The 22,166-nt window shown below is 37.4% G+C and overlaps 1 protein-coding gene across 9 annotated transcripts in view; it reads right to left on the bottom strand.

Annotated features, from left to right (window-relative positions):
* SYT1 (synaptotagmin 1) overlaps positions 1-22,166 on the bottom strand; it is a 339,727-nt gene that overhangs the window by 53,200 nt on the left and 264,361 nt on the right. For all 9 annotated transcript variants that reach the window (XM_068999501.1, XM_068999546.1, XM_068999531.1 and 6 more), the window contains 2 exons: positions 20,370-20,537; positions 16,945-17,112 (listed from right to left, as the gene is read on the bottom strand). In XM_068999501.1, the coding sequence (XP_068855602.1) occupies positions 16,945-17,112; positions 20,370-20,537 (336 nt within the window). The remainder of the gene's footprint in view (positions 1-16,944; positions 17,113-20,369; positions 20,538-22,166) is intronic.

Raw genomic sequence — 22,166 nt, 5'->3', positions numbered from 1 at the left:
CCAGCAGAGATTCAGATCATGAAAATACAGATTTCAGCCATGCAATCTGCATAGCTCATGCCTGGCTTTAGCTCAGCTTCAAATGGCACAGTGACAGTGAAACATGCTCCTGGTTCACCTGACATTTAGTTTTGGAAGTCCATATTGGATAGGGTAACAGTGAAGTTGATTTATCACTTGCAGGTTATTCAGAATGAAAGAAATCAATTGCTTATTGATTTGCGTTATCATGATCACAGCTCACCCAACCACCCGGTGTTCTCCACAGCCACTGCTCTATTACATTGTAAAGTTGGCTTAAATTCGCCTGTGGATTCATGGGGCTCTGAGAAGACTGAGACAAGGTATGTATGAAAGCTTATTTTAGTCCATTCACCTTAGAGATCTTTGTACCCACTTACTACACAATATTCAAGGGCTCTGCCTCACCCCCACATTCATTAGGCAGAGCTCTAGTTGTAGCAGCATAGGAATTTTTATCCCCTTTTAAATCAATACCATACTTCTAATTGTTCCTTTCAGTGGGTATTTTAAAGGTTTTTGTTAGCTTTTGTTTGTTTCCATTTTTGATTTTTTTAAAAATTTGTTTGGTGGCTTTTTTTCTTTTGTAATCTTGTGTTGAGACAAGAGTGTGTTTAGTAAGCATAAAATAGTGTTAGGATTGTTGTTTCTGATCTGAGTGCTTCAGCAGTAGCTGAAGGAAGTACTTTACACTCACAGTTATTGCCACAGAGACCATCACCTCTCACCAGCATTTCTCCATTTGTAATCATGTTACGCTTCTGTGCAAATACTAAAATTACTCCTGTATAGACAATTGCAAGAGGGCATTTAATGCCTTTTTAGCCTCTTCTAATGTAATTTGAGCTGCAGGAAACCCAAAGAAGGCCACATCATGCAAACAGCTAGTTTTCCATAGATCACCAGGAAGCCATGGGAAATGGCAGCAGATGATGGGCTCATTCCAGTGAATAACCTGAAGAAAAAGCATAGGCACAACATTAAATGCCTCCAGAACCAAGTTTAGTACCTTTTTTGTTGGCATGAAAATCTATATCAACTGCATTTCTACAATACTTCTTGTACTTGTAACCTTTTCTCTGCATGACTGCTGCTGCATTTTTTTTTTTTTTTTTAAATTCAAAAAGTATTTGTCAGGCAAAATACTGGAAGTGGCAACACTGCAATGAAGCACAAAAAAGCAATCACTAGAGGTGTGGTTTGCAGGAGATAATTACAGACCCCTGCAGGGCTACACGGTACAGATGAGTGCTGCTGGTATGGTGATTATCCCATGGAGATGCCTTACTGTTATTATTAATTTCTTTCAGCCCCGTGTATAAATAATTTATGTTAGTAAATTACTTTGATCTCTGATGGAAACTGTAAGTTAGTGTTAGAAACTTCCAGCTGGGAGGTTCACAGTCATTAACCTATTCATGTATAGTGCCTGAACACCAATCAAAAAGATTCTCTCCATCTAAGTAACTTCATAACTTCATTACATTTAAAGAGGATGCAATGGAGCAGAACATAAATGACAGAGACAGTGCTGCTAACACTTCTTCAATTTAGGAAAGGCTATTTGAAGTCCTGTTGAGAATCTGGACTTTTTAGAGATGACTCTCAAGTGGCTCCTGCCTGTTTTGTGCTTCTTCTCCTATTTGTCAGTAATCATGTTTGCCTTGACAGTACACTCTCCTAATTAGCTACAGAGAAAAATGCTATTTATGCAGATTACTCTCATTTGTACTGCAGAATCTCTAACAGACACATCTATGTTATTAATATAAATATTCTCTACATTTTTTGGTGGAAGATATTATAAGAAAGTTGATGCTTGCAGTTCTCTTAGTAAAACAATACCAAAGTAACAAGCCACAGCACCATATGCTTCTCCCTAACTGGATATAAGACTTAAAAAACAATCAGTATAGAAAGAATAAAAACACAGTGAGGTGGGTTTCCAGCTTTGGTAACTGGTTTTGATTGTGAATATTTGCATAAGCCTGAGAGAAACACAACATGGTGCAATTTATGGGCAAAGACCCAAAATAATACCATCTTACCCTAATCAATAATTACAATGAAAGCTTGTAATGTTCACTGTAGTTTTCACAGCAACCAAAATGCTTTAAAACTCTGTGGAGAAAATGGGGACAGCATAAAGGTGGGTTATAAGCTAAATTAGTGTCTTTCAAATTCAGGAAGCCCAGGCAAACTGTAATGACAGAATCTCTAATCCCAATTGCCACACTGATGGGCTTCAGACAGTTTTAAGGCCATCACATGCTGTCTGCACATGAAGATCTCAAATCAAACAAAGTCCTTTTCTTGGCATGTAAGGCATGAATACACTAAGCCTCAAAAAGTGCCACAATAACACTAGTGACAGAATCACATGGATGCAGAAATTGATGACATAGACTGGTCCCAACTTCAATTAAGCCACGGTAGCAAGTGGGTAGAATTAGCAACCCATATACATAGCTGGGATCTAGAATTATGAAAGCATTGCTCCTTCACACCCCATAGAGCAAACAGGGATCACACCGGGGAAGGGCAGTACTAGTTTGTTGAGCACCCTTTTGTTTTCCTTTAAACATGAAATTTTATTGCTACCACAGCTAACATTACCAGCTGCAAAGGCATTGCATTTTTGATAAATACATGGTTAAAGAACAAAGCAGAAAACTTCAAACCTGTAATAGGTATAATCACAAAAGAATCTTTTTCTCTTATATTTGCAAATCAGGGTCCAGATGACCCCACAGTATGAAGATGATTCAGTCACAATTAGGTAAAGGAGTGGGAAGTGAGCAAGAAGCTCTTAGAACTCAGTTTGCAGAAGTAGGCCAGAAATAGATGGTGCAGCAGGGAAAGATAAGGAAGAGGAAGAAAAGCCGGAGCTAGCATGTCAGCCCTTATGGCACTTTTGGAGACTGTTACATGAATATGTATACACACCAAGTACCACTGTATCCCAAAGTCTGTGCATTACTTTTGGGATAAAACACCAAGAGCAAATAGGAGAGGCAGAGCTCTCCCAACCCTTTCAGTCAAAAGGCTCATTGCAGACTTGCAATTCAGACATTGCAGACCTGTTTCAGACTTGCAAAATATTATCTATACATCCAGTCAATATAAACCTAAGGGCTTTAACAACTATACCATTAATCTGACAAGCAGAGTAATTCCTTTGCTGTCTAAAAGAATTTCATGCCCATGAACATAGCAGCCAAGCAGGAAGTAAATAGGTGCTAAAAAGCCCCTGGAGAGAAGGCAAAACCATCTTCATCATGGTACCTACTGCAACTTAATAGAAAATATTTTAAGACAATAAAATATGAACAGACAAGTGCCCTAGTGCATGGCTCCTTACTCAAGGATCAGTCTGTATTTTGTCTTACAAAATGGAAGTACAGAATGTCCAATCAAAATTTCTCCTGTTTGCTTTTACTAACTTTTTTTTTCTAGAAGAGTCTTCATAGTAACACCCGGGTTACACCCTCTTCAAATGTGCACACTTGGCCATAAAAGGAAGCCCCTGATAATGTATGTGCAGTTACAAGCCATGTAACAAGTGAATGAAGCAGCAAAGTGAAACAGGTTATAGCATGGGACCTTGGAAGAAACATAATTCTCCAGGCAAAGATACCGAGGGCTCACTTTGGACCCTGTAGAAAAGGGACTAGCAGTGACAACAGGCTAAAGAAGAGATGGAAAAGAGACTGGTATTAGGTGAAGAGAAAAGAGAAATAAAAGCAAAGGTCCATGAGGCAAGTTTTAAAAGGGAGAAGTTATAAGGCAGACAGGGAATAATCTTTCAAATGAAGTGAATTTATTTAAGTGGGAGGTGGTATCTGTAGGCATACAGTCATGCTATAAAGTGTAAGTGAGGAAGAACCAAAAGAAAGGGTTTAATTGCACATTCCTTTGACTGATTTCCTTACCACAGTCCTACAACTTTTTTATGCCAGCACTACTTTTTACCTTTGCTTAAAGGGAACAGACCTATCAGGATCTTTCTTTGGAAAGAAAAAAAAAAATTTACTTCTTTTTCCTTCCTTCCTGCCAGCCCCCTCTGAACAGCACTAATAGAAATTCATGATACATCTCTGTCCTCTTATTGCAATATATATACAAAAGAAGGGGATTGCATTTCTTTTGACCGCCATAGCTATGAAATATTCCCCAACACAATGGTAAATTGGACTTGAAAGCAATTTGGGCCATAAATTTGAAGCAGCCAATGTTATTAAAAAATTAACAAACTAGGTTTTGTCAGCTTCCTCCTTTGAGTCCTTACTACATTTTTAACTATTTCGAGAGAGTACTTCAATTACTGCTTTCTAAAAAGCAGAGAAAATGGAAAGAGAAAACACTGAAGAATTTCTTAAATAAATGAGAAAGGGAGGAATGAATGAAAAGAATCATATATGGCTGAACATCATGGCCTGGTTTTCTATAACTCTTTGCCTACTCACAAATGCTTGCAGCTGGCTGCTCTGCTTTAATGATTCCATGTCCCTCTGTTTTGCCACTTGGCTTCTCCTCAGCTCCTGCCTGATCATATTTCTAAATGTCACTCACGTCTATGCAGGCCAGCGCACAAAACAAAATTAATTTAACTGAATGGCACACTAATATTATTACTTTTGACAGCATGGAAAACTTATTAACTACAGTATATCACAAGGCTAGTCTTCTAGTGAGTAGTTTAAGTACAACATTGAAAGGAAATGTAGTACATTTGAAAGGTTTTTTTCTTGGCTTATCAGACACTGTGAGAAGTCAAATCACAAAGCTTTTCTCTAATTATTAGAATATTATATATGCACTGCAGTCACTCTACAAAAAGTCATTATCCTCCTGTGATAGGGTAATAGGAAACCACACTACAGTACCCTTGCTTGATTTGAAAATTCCTGTAGTAAGTATGAGCATCTTAATGCTCAGTTAATGTAGTGTCTACTACCAAGAACGTCTTTAGTTTCCAAAGGAGATTGAATTAAAAGCTGTAGACTATGAACTGGAATTACAGCACACATCCAAAAATATACAGGATCAGTGGACAGTAGAGAACTGCAATTAAGAATCAAAATAATTAGCAGTTTCTTACTTTTAAGATGTACAACTGCTTGTAGTACTGTACTAAAAACCTGGCACAAAGAGAGTCCTTGCTACAACAGGCATACATTATTGATTACCTCAAGACAGAACAAACAGATTTGAACAAACCAGTAAAAGTGGGAATGATTGGTATGATGGAATGAGTAATCATCTATGGCTGCTGGTAACTACTGCTGAAATTGATCAGATAGAGAAAGACTATCAGGCAAAACCAGTGCCTCCATTACTGAAGCCACACAGTATATTTCTATCTGTTTTGCAAAAAACCATAAAGAGAAATTCAGCGGAATTAATGGATTACCTTCACAGGCAGCCATCTTCTTCCCTTTCCTGAAACACTTAACAAACTACTAAGACATAAAGACCTTGCCACTCATACCAGTTTCAGCTACATCATAAATAAAAGTTGACTAATGTCCTCCTTCCTCTCCTCATTTGCTGCAGAGCAAGGAACGGCACACCAAGATGAAAAGGAACTGGATTTGCTAATGGGAAAACCACAGACAGCTGATCTAAGTTGAGAGCTGACAGGTGAAGACTTAAAACAAGACAGTTCTCCACCTGTAATTTATCAAGGTGAATAAGCTTTCATGTAAAATTTCACACAAGCCAATGTCATCTTTTTTTTCCATTCACTGCTTCTGTGCTACAAGCACAGATAGGATTAGAAGTCCCTTTCTGTATCATTACTTTTCATTTGGAAGGTTTTTCTCACATTGTCCTCTTTTACTGATTTTTATACTGGAGATTTTTCAAGAGCATCAGAACTGCCTAAAGATGAGGTGGGGTAAAGGATATGCAGCTGGAAAAGAGGCAAGCTGAAAACCCTCAGAAAAGTTCTTGTTTTAGTGCTCCCTAGTTTGAGGGAAGTCAGAAATATGTAAAATACTCTCTCAAAAAATTTCAGTATTTTTGTCTTTGGTTCTACTTGAAATGAAGAAACTAATGCATGTCTCCTACTACAAGGCCTTGCATTACATATCTTAAGTTCAGCACGTTAAATATTTGTGTTCAGTTCAAGAATGAGGTCCTTCAAACTAGTCCTACATATTCAAATCTACTGATTTGCCCTTACCAGCCTTATATCCACTTCTAAACTAAGCATTCAAACATTTATTTTTATTAAATTACTGAAAGATATTAACGTTGTTGAATAAATATAGAGTGGCAAACTCCTCTTGTTACTCTACTTCTCCTGACTATTTCACTTTAAAAAAGTCTCTTAACACATTCTTTAGGAAGACAAGGCAGCTCATCAAAAGTCATCATAGCAATCAGTACCACACACTCAATTTTATTAATCTCTTCAGTAAAAAGAAAGAGTTCATTGCAGTTATCTAAAAATCTAGGAAAGAAGACTGCACTTATCATAAGAACTCTGGCTCAATGATGTCCATTTTTAATAAATCTTAGACCACAAGGGAAATAAGGCTGAAACAGTGCTAATGTTATGCCCATCTTACTCAAAAAAGGCCAAATAGAATGAAGGTGTTATCTATCAGTCATTTGTCTTCTATCAAACCCAGATGAAACAAAAGAAGAATTCATAAAAGTTTGTATTAATGTTGATTTAAAGGATATAAAATATAATGAATGTGAAGTCACATTGCTTTATGGAAAAAAACATCTTTTCAACTAAAACCAGATTCCCTCTCTGGTAAGATTGGAAATTTGCTTGATGAAAGAAGCATGCAAATTTTTTTCTTTTTTCTGTTCAAGGTCTACTTCTGTTTTTATAGATGGGGAAGACATTTCACTGACAAAGGAGGCAGGTGATATAAAAACTATCATAACAATAAATAATAATGCAACAGGTTGGTCAGAAAGAAAGTGCTTAATCAATTACCTGTAACCAGTCACAAAGAGGACATTTTCATACTGCCAAAAGCAAATTGTCTACATTCTAAGGCACAGAACTCAAGATGTTTTGTAAGTATCTTCTGAATCAGGAAATGTATCTTACAAGGCAGTACCTCCTGCTGAGGATTCAGGGTCATAAGCTACAGACCATGAACTGCTAGTGTAATGCTGTGCAAAACAATCAACAGTAGACACGATCAGAAGAGGTTGGTGACTTTGTCTGCCTGGAAAAGAAATAAAGTATACTGCACACAGTTCTTGTGTACACATTACTTTTCTTTTTAGAGGCTGAAAACTACAAAGAAGGTAAAAAGTCACGACTCTTACTGGAAAAACGAAAACCTGATTGTGAAAAACATAAAAGATTCATTTCTGCAGCTTTCTGAAAAGAGGATTGGATGTGACTTGATTACAGTAGAGGAAGCATCATGTATTAAATGGCTTGAAACTACTGAAGAAGGGCATAACAAGAATCAGCAACAGAGTAGTATCCAGTAACATCCAAGTAACAAATGAAGTACCTATTTTTAACAGAGATAGAGTATTGCTGAAGCTATTAGGGATGTGTTATTTTCTTCATCTACTTAAAATCAGAAACTTTCCAACTCTTTGGTTTTAAAGACCCTCTAAGAGTTTTCCAGTGGAGGTGCAAAGCTGCCTATAACAAACACTGGTCTACTCTCAGCAACCTCCTCTTTGTATCCTTTGCCAGTAAGGTCTCAAACAGATTTCTTTTTTTTTGAAAGTCAGGATGCCATGAGGAAATCTGAACTTTTGGAGCTTGCATTATCCCATGCAGCCAGGACAAAATGCCAAGGGCTGAGAATCAGCCAGCTTCTAGCTCCTTGCTCCAAAACCAAGCAAGGTCTAACTTTCAAGCTTGTAAGGGGCTTCCCTTGTGCCACCTTCCTCCCAGCTTGGTACTGGGAGAACACTTCTAGCTCCAGGATGCTGCCTGTTTCCTAGACTGAGTTTGATTACAGGAGTTTTTTTGAAATGTTCCTTGAAGATCTAGGAGCCCTCCAGATTTAGGGCAAACAACACCACCTAATTTAGAGAAATGCCCAAATGAACTGATAGGAAATAGCACTATTTCTAAACAAACAAAGTTTTTTTGAAATGTGAGACTTTTTTTAGAAAGAAAATTTTACTGTTAGCTAACACAAATGACCCACATGTCATAGAAAACTTGTCTGCTCTAAAACATCACAGAAAATTAATATTTGTCCTGATAATTAATGTGAAAATCTGAGTCAGTAAAACCACTTTCAGCATAATACACTTTAAATCTGGGCCGGGCATTAACTGACAGGGGATGTTAGCTGCAGACACTCCCACAGGGCACTCCCACAAAAATGAGCTGCTGCCAGTTTTGAAGCCCAGGCTCCACTCATCAACAAGAAATCCTCCTGTTAATTTTCACAGTTACTGAAGGAGATACAGAAAAACAGAGATAAAATAACTGGATTCCAGACAAACAGAAATAATTTAAGTAGCATATAATATTAAGGATGAAATGGGAAGCTCAGGCACTGTCTGCCCATTGGCAGCCACAGCACTGAGAAGCTGCAGTGCCATGTTCTATACCAGTGGCATCAAAAGCAAGTTATAAACCCCACATAATGGTAATTGTACAGGGAATGCCTTGAGTCAGAATTTTATGACAAGCTCTTTGGCTAAGAAGAAATTTGAACTCAAGGTCAACCACAAGTGGAGAAAGGCACAGAGAAGGGTTCCCAAATTTAGTTGCCTTTATCAGTGTTAGTGGAAGTTGCAGTTATCTCCTAATTCCATTCTGTTGTAGGCAAATGCATGCAGCTGATCAAGCAGCAGTAATACCACTTTCAACTCTCTCACTACTAGTTAGGAAACTTCTACCTCTGACATTATTTCTGTAACTGTGATTGCAGACATAATTGTAAAGAAAAACATCTTGACCTCCATGTCACTGGATTCAGTTTCAGGTACAACTTTTGCTACCTTTAGGCCAGCAGGAAGCACATACAGAACACATCTGGGTCCAAAAAGAGACCGGAAAAGGATTTCATCTGCTCACTGATGATTGTAGCTCAAAGGGAGTTGTGTTCTGCTCTAATGATACAGCAGTAGTAATTCTGTTGCAGTGATCATACTACAGCCTTCTACAGAAAAAAATCATACTCTGAAAAGTCTGCTAATGGAAGGGACAAAACAACTACAGTACCTCTCCATCCCTTTAGTGAGTGAGCCAGCCAGGCAGCCCCTGAGTGTTTCCCTAGTTATGATGGTAACAATCACAAAGTAAGCTGCAGAAGGCCACAGAAAAGGAAGAGAAGTACAGGTGCACTAAACTCGCCCTGCTGCATTACCTGTAACACACTAACAACACATCAGCCACTGTGAGGGATTTCTTCGGCCTTTGGTAGAAGGGTGACTTATATGATACAACTGAACAGGAAACTGTACGACTGAGTTATTGCAGTCTGTCATACATTTAGCCTAGAAATAAGATCTGGTAATACTACCTAAATTCATGTACTCTACCTCTGGAAACATTAGCATAAACTAAATAAAGTCTAATACCATTGAATTGAAAAGACAGTCTTATGTTCTGGATTCTAACCGTGATTAGGGTATTTGGTGCTAATTCCTGTCACAGGTACAATGCAAAGTGCTTCAGATTCCAGTTAAGCTCATTGTTGAACTAAAAGGAAACACAACAGGCTCTGAAAAGAGGTTAAATGGTTACTATGGTAATCTCTGACATGGTCTAAATCAGAGTTTAAAAGGTGATAGAGGAAAAAAAATAAAGTGGCTAATCCCTTTCTTTCTTGGACCACTGTTCCTAAACCTTCGTCTCCCCTTTTCAAAAATATATCTTTCTCTGATGCTTCTGGAAGCCAAAGTCTCCTAGTTCTACATGGAGTGGGCACAACAAGAGAGAGTGGAGTGGCATGCAACTCCTCCTCAAGCTTCTCGTGAAAATGCTGTTGTCTTTGTGAGACCTGCTCTTTCCTTGTGACTGTAAAAATGCTGCTCTCTGTTCTGAAGGTCCTTCTGATGACACTGTATTTTGATACAGCTGTTTTACAGCTTCCCTCAGCTCCTGATCCTGACTTATAACAGCAATCAGATAACGATTTTTGTCACTGTTGGTTTGCAGAAGGAGGGAAGAAAGGGAAATAAGGTATTAGCCTGGACTACTGCAAAGCTGCTGCCTAGAATCCCAGTGAGGCCATTTCTGCCTCTGGATTATGCGTTCACGGATGCCGGTAGTGAGAAAAATAAGTAAGTATGTGTCGGGGCCCTCGCCGGGTCACCCCCCGTCCGTTTCTCGCGCTTCACGTGTCGGAGGAAAATAACTTTTCAGGGATGGGACTGTGCAACTACACGAATTTATTGTTTAAAATAACAAACGCATCAGTCGAGGCGTGAGCTTTTACAACACCTCCGAGTAATGGCGACTAGTCACAAGATTTAGGGTTACATCGTAATTTATAACTTCCTAATCCAATAGATACTTAAAACGACACTTTGTTTTAGATTAATGACCTATCACCTGTGGCACTTCTCACTGCAATGCAGCTTATGTTTTGACCAATAACTTCTCATGTCACGTACACACAGATGTCTCTCTTATACCATCTAAATTCTTAACTTAAACTATATAAAATCACACTATTATATTTTAAAACCCTTCACCAAAACACCCAGTGTACAATTTTACTTATAATGATAGGAACACAAGTTTGTAATCCTTTTGCTTAAAGTCCACAAATCTTTGTCAATTAAGCCAGACCTAGTCTCTTCCAAGGTTGTAAATCAAAGCCTCCTTTAATTGCAGGAGTTTCTACTCCTCTGTCTCCCACAAGTATGTAAAAGTCCAGTTGGAGCACAACGCTGAACAATTCCAGATCCAGCACCTTCTGTGGCCCTTTCACACTCGTCAGCTGATCCTACAGATCCATTTGCAATCTCTCCCAGAGTACAGAGCTTTATACTTAGGAGTAATCCACAATTGTATCTGTATTTCCTGGAATTCCTTCTGCAGTTTCCATCCAAAATACCTCTTAATACTCTAGCTTCAGATGAGTTTGATCCCTCTCAGTAACTTTCTCAAAACTCTACAAAAACACTATTCAGAACACTGCTTTCCAATTGCCATTTGGCTGTGTCTTTGAACTTTAAAATATCCTATGCTTGAGCAATAAAACCCCACACAATATCATTAAGATGTGGAGGCTGGGAATTGCCCACTGTTCCCTCCTTTGGCCTTGTAATTTTCTACACGGTTCTTAGCAACACACTTTGTCTGAAACAAATATTATTATTATTTTGTGTATTATGGGTCATTAGAGGCTTAGCACCAAGTGTAGGATCTACTATTTCAGCACAGTTTAAACTCAAGATGCCCTTCTGCACTTGGAAGGAAAATGGTAATAAGAACGTTTTTGACAAATAAGCAATACATGTTTTTCTGATCTCAGAATGAATACTGTCCAGGAACAGAAAGGCCCAGAAGAGCCTGAATTTATCACTGAGCTTCTCCTTCTTTTATACTGTCCTCTGTATTTGAATTTAATATCTGTAAAGACAGACAGTCTGAGATGAATCAAGACAAGTTCCCTTTTGATTTCAAGTAAGTCAATTACATTCTTTTTATTATAACACAAGAATGTCTCTGACCTCCTCAGGTGTCTCTTCCAGAGAGGGAGCTAAGAAATGAATACTCTGCAAAGGTATATAGTGGGATTGTCAGCACTTTGAGTATAAAAGGAGAGAAAAGAAATGCATAATTCTAATGAATTGAAACAGCACCCTAACAGCTCCACTTGAATCATATTGTTGTACCTTTAAAATTATTTTAGCATCTTCAATTTCAAGATGAGAAACAACTAATTAACTGCTGAAGAATTTTAAAGCAGCTTTCTTATTCTCCAACTTGAGAACCTCTGTTTTGCTCCCTGTCTCAGTAAGAAATTCAGTTCCTTGGCAGGACAGATGCTGCACTTACAATGCTGAACAGGTATTCATCATCCTCTTCTTACTGTGTAAACTCTTCACAAAACATGAAAATTAAAATGTCCTTAGATTCAACATTTCAAAATTTTAATGGGGTGTAAGAAGAAGTGAACTTAAGAAAATGTAAACACCATGAAGAAAACATAGTGTTCCAATATAACATGCAGCTAAATAAAGGAGACTTTACATTTTAAAATTTGTCTGACACTCTGACAGCATCTCCATAGGGATAATGATACTTTCTTTTGCAAAGCACTGTGCTATCTGCAGAGCTGTAAAAGATCTAAGTGTTATTACCAGAGCTGGGAAAGGCCTGTTAGATCATCTGTCCATCTCTCATATAACTACAACAGAAAATAACAGTGATTTGCTGCTGTAATTTGACAGTGACTTTTGTAAAAATGTCCTTTCCTCCTAGAACTCTTAAGTTTCAGTTCTAAAGAGTCAATAAGCTGGGTGGCTCACTAACTTTGTCAGTCTCCAACTTCTATGAAGTACACCAAGGTATTAAATAAACCCATTTCAGGCCTACTTTCCACTTCCTTCCTTCACCTTTTATTTTTTGATAAGAAAGGAAAGAACAATCCTCATGAACAGCAGCCAAGCTTCACAGAACTGCTCTTTCACTCTCCAGCTGCAGAACGCTTGCCTCTCATCCCTTTCCAAGGCAGTACCGAAGCATCTCTCCCACTGGGGGTTGTGCATCATGTAGGAGTGACACTGGGGTTTTCCAGCAAACTTCCCACTCAGAAGCCCTGTATAAAACATACCCATGGTTACCCACAGTGGTATGAGCACGCATCCATCACGTAACCTAACCATGGTGGATGCCTCATCAGATAATGCGTAGAGTCTCATGTGATGGCAGCTGTGAAAGACCTGCAGAACTCTTGGTGGGTAGATACTATCAGGTCAACAAAGATCCTTCTCCTTATCATATAACACTCTGCTTCTCCACTGCTTTCAAGGGAAAGAATTGTTTCTGCTCTTCCTTATATTCCCTAAAATTTCTTGGCATGTTTGCTACAACAGGTTTTCAATTTAAGTGCCAATATAACAAAATGTCTGGAGGGAAATCAGCTGAAGTATTCAGAAGATGACTCTCAGTATGATTCACACTGCTGTGAGCAAAGAAGAGGTCTGTCTGGCCTTCTGTACTGGAGTGATAACAGATATTGGATGCAGTGTGTACTCAGATAAAGCTAATGGCAATGACATCTGGTAGATGACAGAGAGGAGCAAACTCCTGTGATCTGCTTTTTAACACTCTGTGCCCAAACCATTATATGTCAGACTTGGTAAAAGTGAATAACCTTTCAATATCTACCACTCCTCCCTCCCACACTCTCAGTCAAATGAGACTGAAGGACTACTAGACACAAGGACAGCAGAGCTAAAAGAAGCCAAGGAAAAAGGATTCAAGGTACGCAGCTCATTAGTAGTGGCCTCCTCAATATTTAGCAGTCATTGCACATTCCCAAAGCCCTCTCACAGTCATAACAAATGCTCACATAAAGGCTTGTACCTTCAAAGTACTTCCAACATAAATACATTAATAAGACCTTTCCCAGAAGAGAATGCAGTGTCAGAGAGATGCCATTCAAATGGCTAGGCTGTGAGAGGTAGAGCTTAACATTATTTCATTAAACCTTCATCATCTGTCTTCAATTCCAAACCCGTTTAGAAAAAAGGACAGAATGTACAGTGGAGCTTTATGAGCAAAAAAGAAGAATAACTGCTTGTAAAATTATTTTGCCCCCTAAGATTGAAGTGTTAATTAAACTGTAATTCTGTGATATGCATCAACTGAATTTGACATAAACTAAAAATGAGATTTTTATATTCACTTGGATGCCACCTAGATAGTTCTCTTGAAGTGACTGGTAACAACTGCTGCTGATTCATTTTGGTATACATCTTGTCTAGGGGTCATAATTAAAAAATTAAGGATATTTTGGCAACTTACAATTAATTTCAAACATATTTAGAATTACAATTAGCACTAGGTTGCTGAGAACTGACAAACTTGCCTAAGTGTTGTAAGGGCAAGAAAGGAAATAAAGCCTGTCATTCTTCAAATATTGCAAATCTCATGCAGATGTGCTTTTTAAGGGCAAATTCATTACACAATTATAATGTGTAATGTCTACAAAAGATTTTTTGTTAGCAATAGAATTACACCTGTCATAAATTTTTGGATGAAATCCAGTCGCTTAGATTTTAATTTGTTATTTTAGTAAGGTAGACCACCATATCATGTTCATGATCACTACCAAGAGACAAACATACATCTGCTGCTAGACATCTGGTATAGGTAAATCATGTTAGCCTTCATATGCACAGTGCTGTATTTGCTAATTCTGAAACCAGGGTACTTCTTGATTGCAGCTATATCTGCCATGAATTCTGCAACATCTGCTGTGTCAGATGATAATCCCTTAATGCAGATAGGCCCTCTCCCATCCCTACTTATTATCACTTAAAATATACTAGAGTTCGCTTGGAATCTTTGCTGTGGACCAGGGACTGGAACATCAAAGACAGTAAGGTACTTGAATATGGAATATGGAATGACATTTCATGTGAAACACAACTCCCAAACTGCTGACAGGTGCACCTCTCTTGCTTCTTGGTAGAGATTTCTCCTCCAAATTGGGCTAAGCAATTATTTGAATCTGCCTCAACATATATATTACAGAAGCAGAGATTCCATAATGGAGCAGAAGTAAGTGAAGACTGTTTGGATTAAATACACTTGGCTAGAGAGTAAAAGGCTTTTGTAGGATCACTTTTTATTTGTACAGTGAGCTAACGAGCTGTTATAGACCAGCTACACATAGTATATAGAAAACTAAGATTAAAAAGTCTCCATATAACACAAGTTATTCTATTTCTCCATATTGACTGGATACCTTGCACACTTGAGCATCAAAATGCAAAAATAAAACAGGAGATCTCCTGTAGCATGAAAAAATATTTAAGAAGTTAGTGTAATCAGAGTTTTTCATGATGTTTTCACAGCATCATATTGCCTAGCTCCTTATAAATAAAATAGCCATGCTTTGGTAGCAACTTCAAAAAGGTTCCATCAAAAAAGTATAAAAATAACAGTGGTTTTCCTGCATATACACTACCTGAAATTTGAAGAAAAGTGACAGCAACCTAGATTTTGTCTCTACAGCAAACTATTCAAAGCTCCTGCAATACTCTTTTGATATCCAAACACTTCCAGAATTATTTATTTTAATTACCTCTTTCTGTTTTAGTAAATGCTATTTTCCAAGTCAGAATGCATTTCAGGAAGTAGCTCACACTCTCAATAGCTGTCTCAAGCAATGTTTTTATCATGTTGTATTAGCAGGGTATGAACTTTATGAAAGCAACCAAGCGAATGAGTCAGGTCTTACTGTGGATGTTCCCTAGAACACTTAAGAAGCGACTTTCTGTTCAGTAAGGCAGATGAAACCCCACACTTACAGATAATGTGTTATCTGTAAGCTGCATATAGGGGTATCATTGTTTATGTTCTAAAAGCTTAAAGTTATACTACAAAGTGTCAATTCCTTTTTGCATAGTGTTTGTCTTATTTTATGTATTTTGAAACAGAAAAGCATGAAACACTTTGAAATCACACAGTACTTTTTTTACACAATAGTGTAATAAAAGACCAATTTGTTAATTAATAAATTTTGGAAGGATTAATACACTCCAATTTCACATTTCCAGCTTTCTGATATGCTGAGCACTTAAAAGAACAGGGTAGTTTGAACTACAAACTTCCTTTTTCTCTTTTTTTCATTTTCATATTTAGCTCTAAGAGTGGAAGAAAAATGCCCCATATAGCAAGGGTACTGATGTCACCTGCAGAAAGAGAGCCCTGCAAATATTGCCACTATGAAACAATGCCATGCAGAACAGTCTCAATAATCAATAAGCAGTTGAAAAAAGCCATCTGAAAAGGTAGTCTTTAAAAACAAACACTCAAAAATGCAAGACTGAAATCCACCATTTTTGAAAATCTGAGAAGGCTGCATGGCTCTGCATCTGCTGCTGTTTTCGCCACTTTTAGTCTAAATCAATACTCAGGTTTTCATCATTTGTGAGAAGGAAAGATTTCATTCAGAGATTGTCCCTTTAATTACAGAAACCAAGGTTTGAATCCAAAGCAGTTTATTAGTCGAATTAAACAATGAGAAACTCAGACTCACGATTACTTCTCCTCCCACCAGAGAATTAAAGCATGTTATGCACTGAGTGGGCAAGTACTGTCTATCAATCAAAAGGAAAAAGAATGTAAAAATGAGTACAAAGTAGTCTTATAATAAGCAAAAAGTTGGATGTATCAGTATGAACAATCTCACAGGATACACAATCTGGTGATGAAATATTTCCAAGAAGTGTCTTGTGTACATGTAAGCACTATACCTAATAAATAATGAATCCAAGGGATGTTGACAATGAGAGGAAAATAAAAAAAGTGATAAATACTTGAGTAAGATGCTATTCCAAGGTTTTTGTAAAATTCATAATTCTAATCAAAGGATATTATTGAATAGCAGTTCAATAGAACCATTATCATCATGCACAGTAAGATGTCTTGAGATGCAAACCCCGAGAATCACCAAGAAACCTAAATGCACACCACTTACAATGCAAATGAAAATCTATGTACCCAAAATGCACCAATTCAAGAAAAAGTCACACTCATGAAAACATTTTTAGTATGTTGCATAAAGTATCAAAAAGATTGATTGAATTAGCAGAGAAGAATGTCACATTCAATGAGTATTGGAAAAGATGGTTATCAAAAATTTATCAGGCAAAGTAAGTCTGAGAAATGCTGATAACAGACGAGAGCTGTCTCGGCAAAAAAAAATGTTGCTGGTTTGTCTGTTTCTCTAGGTGAGGATAAAAGTGTTCTGGGAGGAAAAAAAGTCTGATTTTTCTTACCTCTTCTTTTTCTGCACTTTGCAAGTCCCTCCACTCCTCAGTGACATGACCGAAGTCCACTGTGTTCATTGCAACTTTATATTCCCCAATGATATCATGTTTGGAGAAACGATCAAAGTCATAAACTGCCATCACTAAAGTTTTTCCACCCAGCTCAGAGTACGGCACCTGCAATGACAAGAAAATTATAAACTCTGCATCTGAGACAATAAAGATTGGCCCACTACAATGCAAATCTATTTCTTTGGGTTATCAGCTGTCATCTCAGGTAAATTGAACTGCAGAGAAAATTATGAGGTGTATTTGTTTCAGAGTCACCAGATGCAGTATTTCTTGAGACAAGGCTCTGGCACTCGATAGAACAATGTGGCAGCTCACTCATCACTCCTGGGTTTTTCTCATTCTATTTCAAATCATTTTGTGGGCGATGAAACTGAAACAAGAAGCCCAATTACTTGCACTGAAGACACATGAACTTTTCACACAATGGTGTCTTTTCCTCAATAAATCACCTGTCATCACTCAGAGATGGCTAGCTCCCAGATTGATGAAAAACCAGAACTGGCTTACTATATATGACATGAAGTAATTAGACACTGGATAGTTCTCTTACAGTACCAATACCTATTACTTACCAAGGCATATTTTTCAGTACTACACCTTTCACATGCTGGACACTAAGGTGCTTTCTAAGTCACAGTGCATAACTAGAAATTGTGGTGGCAGAAGGCCAAGTTCTGACTAATCCTCCAGCTGCTCTCATGTGGTTCAGACAGATACTGTGGGTTAGGATGTTTATGAGTCATGTTTTTAATATTCAGATGGAGACATGCAGTTCAGGTAAGCTACACCTGAGTGGCTGTCTGAAATGGTCTGATATAGGAATTGTTTGGATTCATGTGAAAACTTGGTCAATCTGAATATATTCTGCAAGTAGAAATGGTTTCCATGGAATTTAGTAAATATTTCTTTATTAACTATCTATATAAAAAGAGAAGTGAAAGCATTACCATTGGCCTTGTTAACCTCTATGTTCTGGTCTGTTTAAACCCTATGACTCTTGTTACTGTTTTGCTTCCACTTTCTTATTAAAATACTTACTAATAAGTAGTAATTTTCCCTTTACAGAACATCTTATATAACATTTAAAATAGGCTTATCAAGTTGAGAGCCAGATCTAGCTTCCATTATTGAGTAGAATAGTGTCAGCGGTACATGGTTGTGTATTTTAGTGAATACTACAGAAAAATCTATTTTCATTCTGTACATTATCTAAAATAAAATTTCTAAAAAGCTAGAAAGGGCAAATGTACATGAAAGGAAAAACTCTAAATAATGTTAGTTTTATTTTTACACAGCCTCAAAAACAGAAGCAGAGAAATGTTCTAAAGTTTATTTGTCTGTGAGTTTACAATACCACTTAATGGATACTGGTCATTTGGAATGCATACAAAGACTACATTCATCATTATTTACTTTTTTGTACTTGACCTCAGTAAAGCTCATTTTAGCTACCTTCCTTTCTAAATGTTTCCTTCATTTATTACTTCTAAAGTATGCTCAGTCTCCAGCTTTGTTCTGGACTATCCAGGATGGCCTCAGCTCTTGTGAAGGGCTGCTCCCTCTCCCTGCTTTCTGCTCAGACATAATCAGTCTCTTGACCTAATGCAAGTGAGCCCTTGGTAGAAGGACATGTTTACAGGAGTGTTTTTCTGGCACAGAGATGTCATTCCTCTAGACAGGAACCCTGTTCCCACTTTGGATCTGCGGAGGAACACCTCCCTCTGCCAGGCTGGTGTAGTCCAGCTAGGATTTCTTGGTTTCCTTTTGGCAGTGCAGTGTGGGTATGTAACTGCACTTGCACCCTGGGACAATACCATGGATGTCTGGGAAAAAGAAATAAAAAAGGGTAAGAATAAGGTTCAAGGCTCAAGATGCAATCCAGCAGAAACACAAGTCAACTCATTCCCATTAGCTGTACTTTGGGAGGAAGGCAGACAGCTCACAGCTGTGCCCTTTGAGAAGGCAACAGCATAGGCCTGGGCTGCCTGGTGGGCAGCACTGCCAGAGAGATGGGAAGGATGCCAACAGAAGCTGTGCACTACCTGAAGTGGGTCACAGGAGTAAAGCTCTGCACAAGTAAATGAGATACTGTCAATAGGTCCCACAGAAGTTGTTATTACAGTTGCAGTTCCAGTTAAATGGTCACCGTAGTCCTCAGAACAATGACAGTACTTGGCATGCTCTGCTGGTTTTCTCAAGTACAGACCACAGGCCACGGGGGATGATCAGCACCATATAGAGATGCACCTAAACACTCTGTCAGGTCTAGCATGGAAAACAAACTATTTCCTGAAGCATAACATTTAAATATTAAAGATGCGACTTACAAGTGGACATTATAGTCCAGAAGTGGCTGATCTGATTTATAACTTGTGTCTTCATCTTAGATGACAGCATTATTGGTTCGTTCTTTGTTTTTGTGAGCTGCACAGGAATATGTAATTTAGAACCCTGTTTTCTTTTAAATACTCTCTTAGGAAAGCTCGAGAAAGAAATAACTCCCCACAAAAGATTACTTTTATGAACATCTTCAAGGAAAAAATAAGTTTATATATGCAGTAGTAGTTCTGGCCTACAGGGATATCTTTCTCATTGAATGATTTCATAGCCTCAGTCTTTCACTGTTCCTGTTTCCAGTCTGTAGCTGTCATTATAAGATTGGGCACAGAAGAGAAAGGCCTAAAGTAACAGCAGAGGAATGTATATTAGAAGAAGCCCTGTGAAACATGCTGTACAGTGTTCCTTTATTTAACTGGGGTTTGAATACAGCCACAGTTTTAGAAAAACACTATTAATAGATACTATTGGAACGATGTAAATACTGCAATGTAAGGCTTACCTACATTTATTTAATTCACATTTTATTAAACTTGAGACAGGACTTCTTTTCATACATAAAGTAGCATGGCAAAGAACCACTATGACAAAGTCTAGCAAGATTAATCTGCCATATTGTCCTTCACCCATTTACTTCCCTTGAGTTTTAATTTATATTTGAGGAAATGTTATCCTGAATTTTGTAAATCAGACTACAAAGGTAATTAAAGAAAACATTGGTCTAATAAAATTTACATGACATTTGTCAACGTGTCACTGTTTTCTACATTTCTTGTACGTTTTATCCAGCCATAAGATATGGATCAGATTGTCATCTGTCAGGATAACCAAAGTGCCTAAAATCAAACTGTGCCTTTTAAAACTATCTAACCCTATATTATAGCAAGATTGAGTATCACGGCTTTCTACAACATGAGAAATCATTTTGCTGTAGGTATCAATTAACTAAGACATCTAAGTTCATAGCCAAGGATGAGATATGTAGTGGTTAAATTAAAAAGTATCAATATTGATCAAAAAACTACCTTGAATGTAAATTGCTCATTGAAAACAGGGTTAAGGGTCTTTCTGTGGACTTTTGTCTCATATTTCTTCTTCTTATCAGGCAGCAGGAAGACTTTCACATAGGGATCAGATGTACCACCCATATCTAATGCAGGCAGCTCAGCTGCTTGAATAATCCCAACCAGAAGCTGAAAAGAGAGAAAAACAGCAGAATGAAATTTCAAATAGATATTTATAAAAATACTGTAACAGAGGAATGAATATGCAGACTCTATTTCTGGTCTAGGAGAAACTATACCTCCCCCACTTCCCCCGCCTTAAGGAAGGCAAATGAAGCAACACTACTGACTTTAGAAAACCAATTATGGCAGATGCAGACTGTACAAAGGCTGTTTTAAAGCAGAAAAGAGGTTTTCAAAGGGCAGCTGATTACAGCTAAATCCAGACTTCATCCTTTTAAAGACTGCAATCAAATAACTTTCAATTGCTCTCTCTTCTTGTGCATTATTTTTCTATGCTGAGCATCATGAATAGAAATCACATTATTAAACAATCAAGAATGTCTAATTTTGACTACAAAATTTGTATTCTAAACTCCCAACACATAACCTTCCCCCAACCAAACACAAAAGGTGATAAAATCAAATGCAAATAATCAGGCAGAGCTTTATTGAAAACAAATGAATCTTGATATTCATGTTCTCTTGCTATGTATATGAATGGGTCTAGGCAGTAAACTAAGGACAGCATTTTAAAAAAAATACCCCATGAAGATGAACCTTTGGTAACTAAATCCTAATAACAATTTGTAATCTCATTGAAAAACAGAAAAATTAGATTTTTAAATCTCTTACACACTTTAAAAATAAGACTGAAGAACAGATGAAACTTGTAAATGTCTTGGCTGTTTTTTATGTGTTATAAATGAAGGCTTATGATGTGTTATGTCATGTTACATCATGTAATGTCATGTAATCTAGACACCCCAGACTTATTAGGCCTCATCAGCATAATGAAGCCGACAGAAAGGAAATACTTTTAATCTTGTTTCCTAGATACAAAACCAAAGTAAACATTGAAGTGATTCTTCAAGGTAATTCTGAAGATATTAAGAACTGAGACTGAAATCTGAGATTACTTTCTTCTAAATCAGTCCTTCAATCACAATATATTTGCTTCTCTTATGGATGAATTGTTTAAAATTGGAAACAGAAACTCTAATAATTGGAATATAGAACACTACAGTCAATCTGTGAAAGAAACTTCTGGCTTCTGAGAGATTCCTCTAAGTTGGACTTACTTTTACCAGTTCTAAATTCCCAGTATGGGCCTGCATGCTTTCCCACTGATAGGACTCTTAAGTTCTGTCAAACGTTTTCCTTTTTCTGTATGAAACACTTCTCCTTTTGTGTCTCATTTTTATTCTAGATACATAACAGCTAATAAATACATGAATAGGCTCAGGATCTACATCAAGTTTTTCACATCAAAGAGTGAAGTCTGTGATTTTTAGTTAACAGTGTGGAAAAGCAATTCAATTTCCCTTTACAATTTCTTTCTCTAAAACTAAGGCACAGTGCTCTGGAGAGTTCACTGGCCATCTTGTAATCTTAACCTTATGCAATATATTAGCCAAATTTTGGCACTGTAGTTTCATGCCACTGCACTATACTAACCTATCTGAATCCCCTCTCCTACTCTTTTAGATCATCTATCCTCTGACAAATTTTAAGCACAAGAACACAGTCTAGAGCAGCAAAATAAAATAGAAATCCACAACTCAAATAATTTATTATCTTAATTAAATACAACACAAA

This window comes from Aphelocoma coerulescens, chromosome 1A (genome assembly GCF_041296385.1).
Source record: "Aphelocoma coerulescens isolate FSJ_1873_10779 chromosome 1A, UR_Acoe_1.0, whole genome shotgun sequence".
Classification (NCBI taxonomy): Eukaryota; Metazoa; Chordata; class Aves; order Passeriformes; family Corvidae; genus Aphelocoma; species Aphelocoma coerulescens.
Note: the sequence above shows the minus strand (reverse complement) of the source record. Positions and strands in the feature narration are given on the sequence as shown.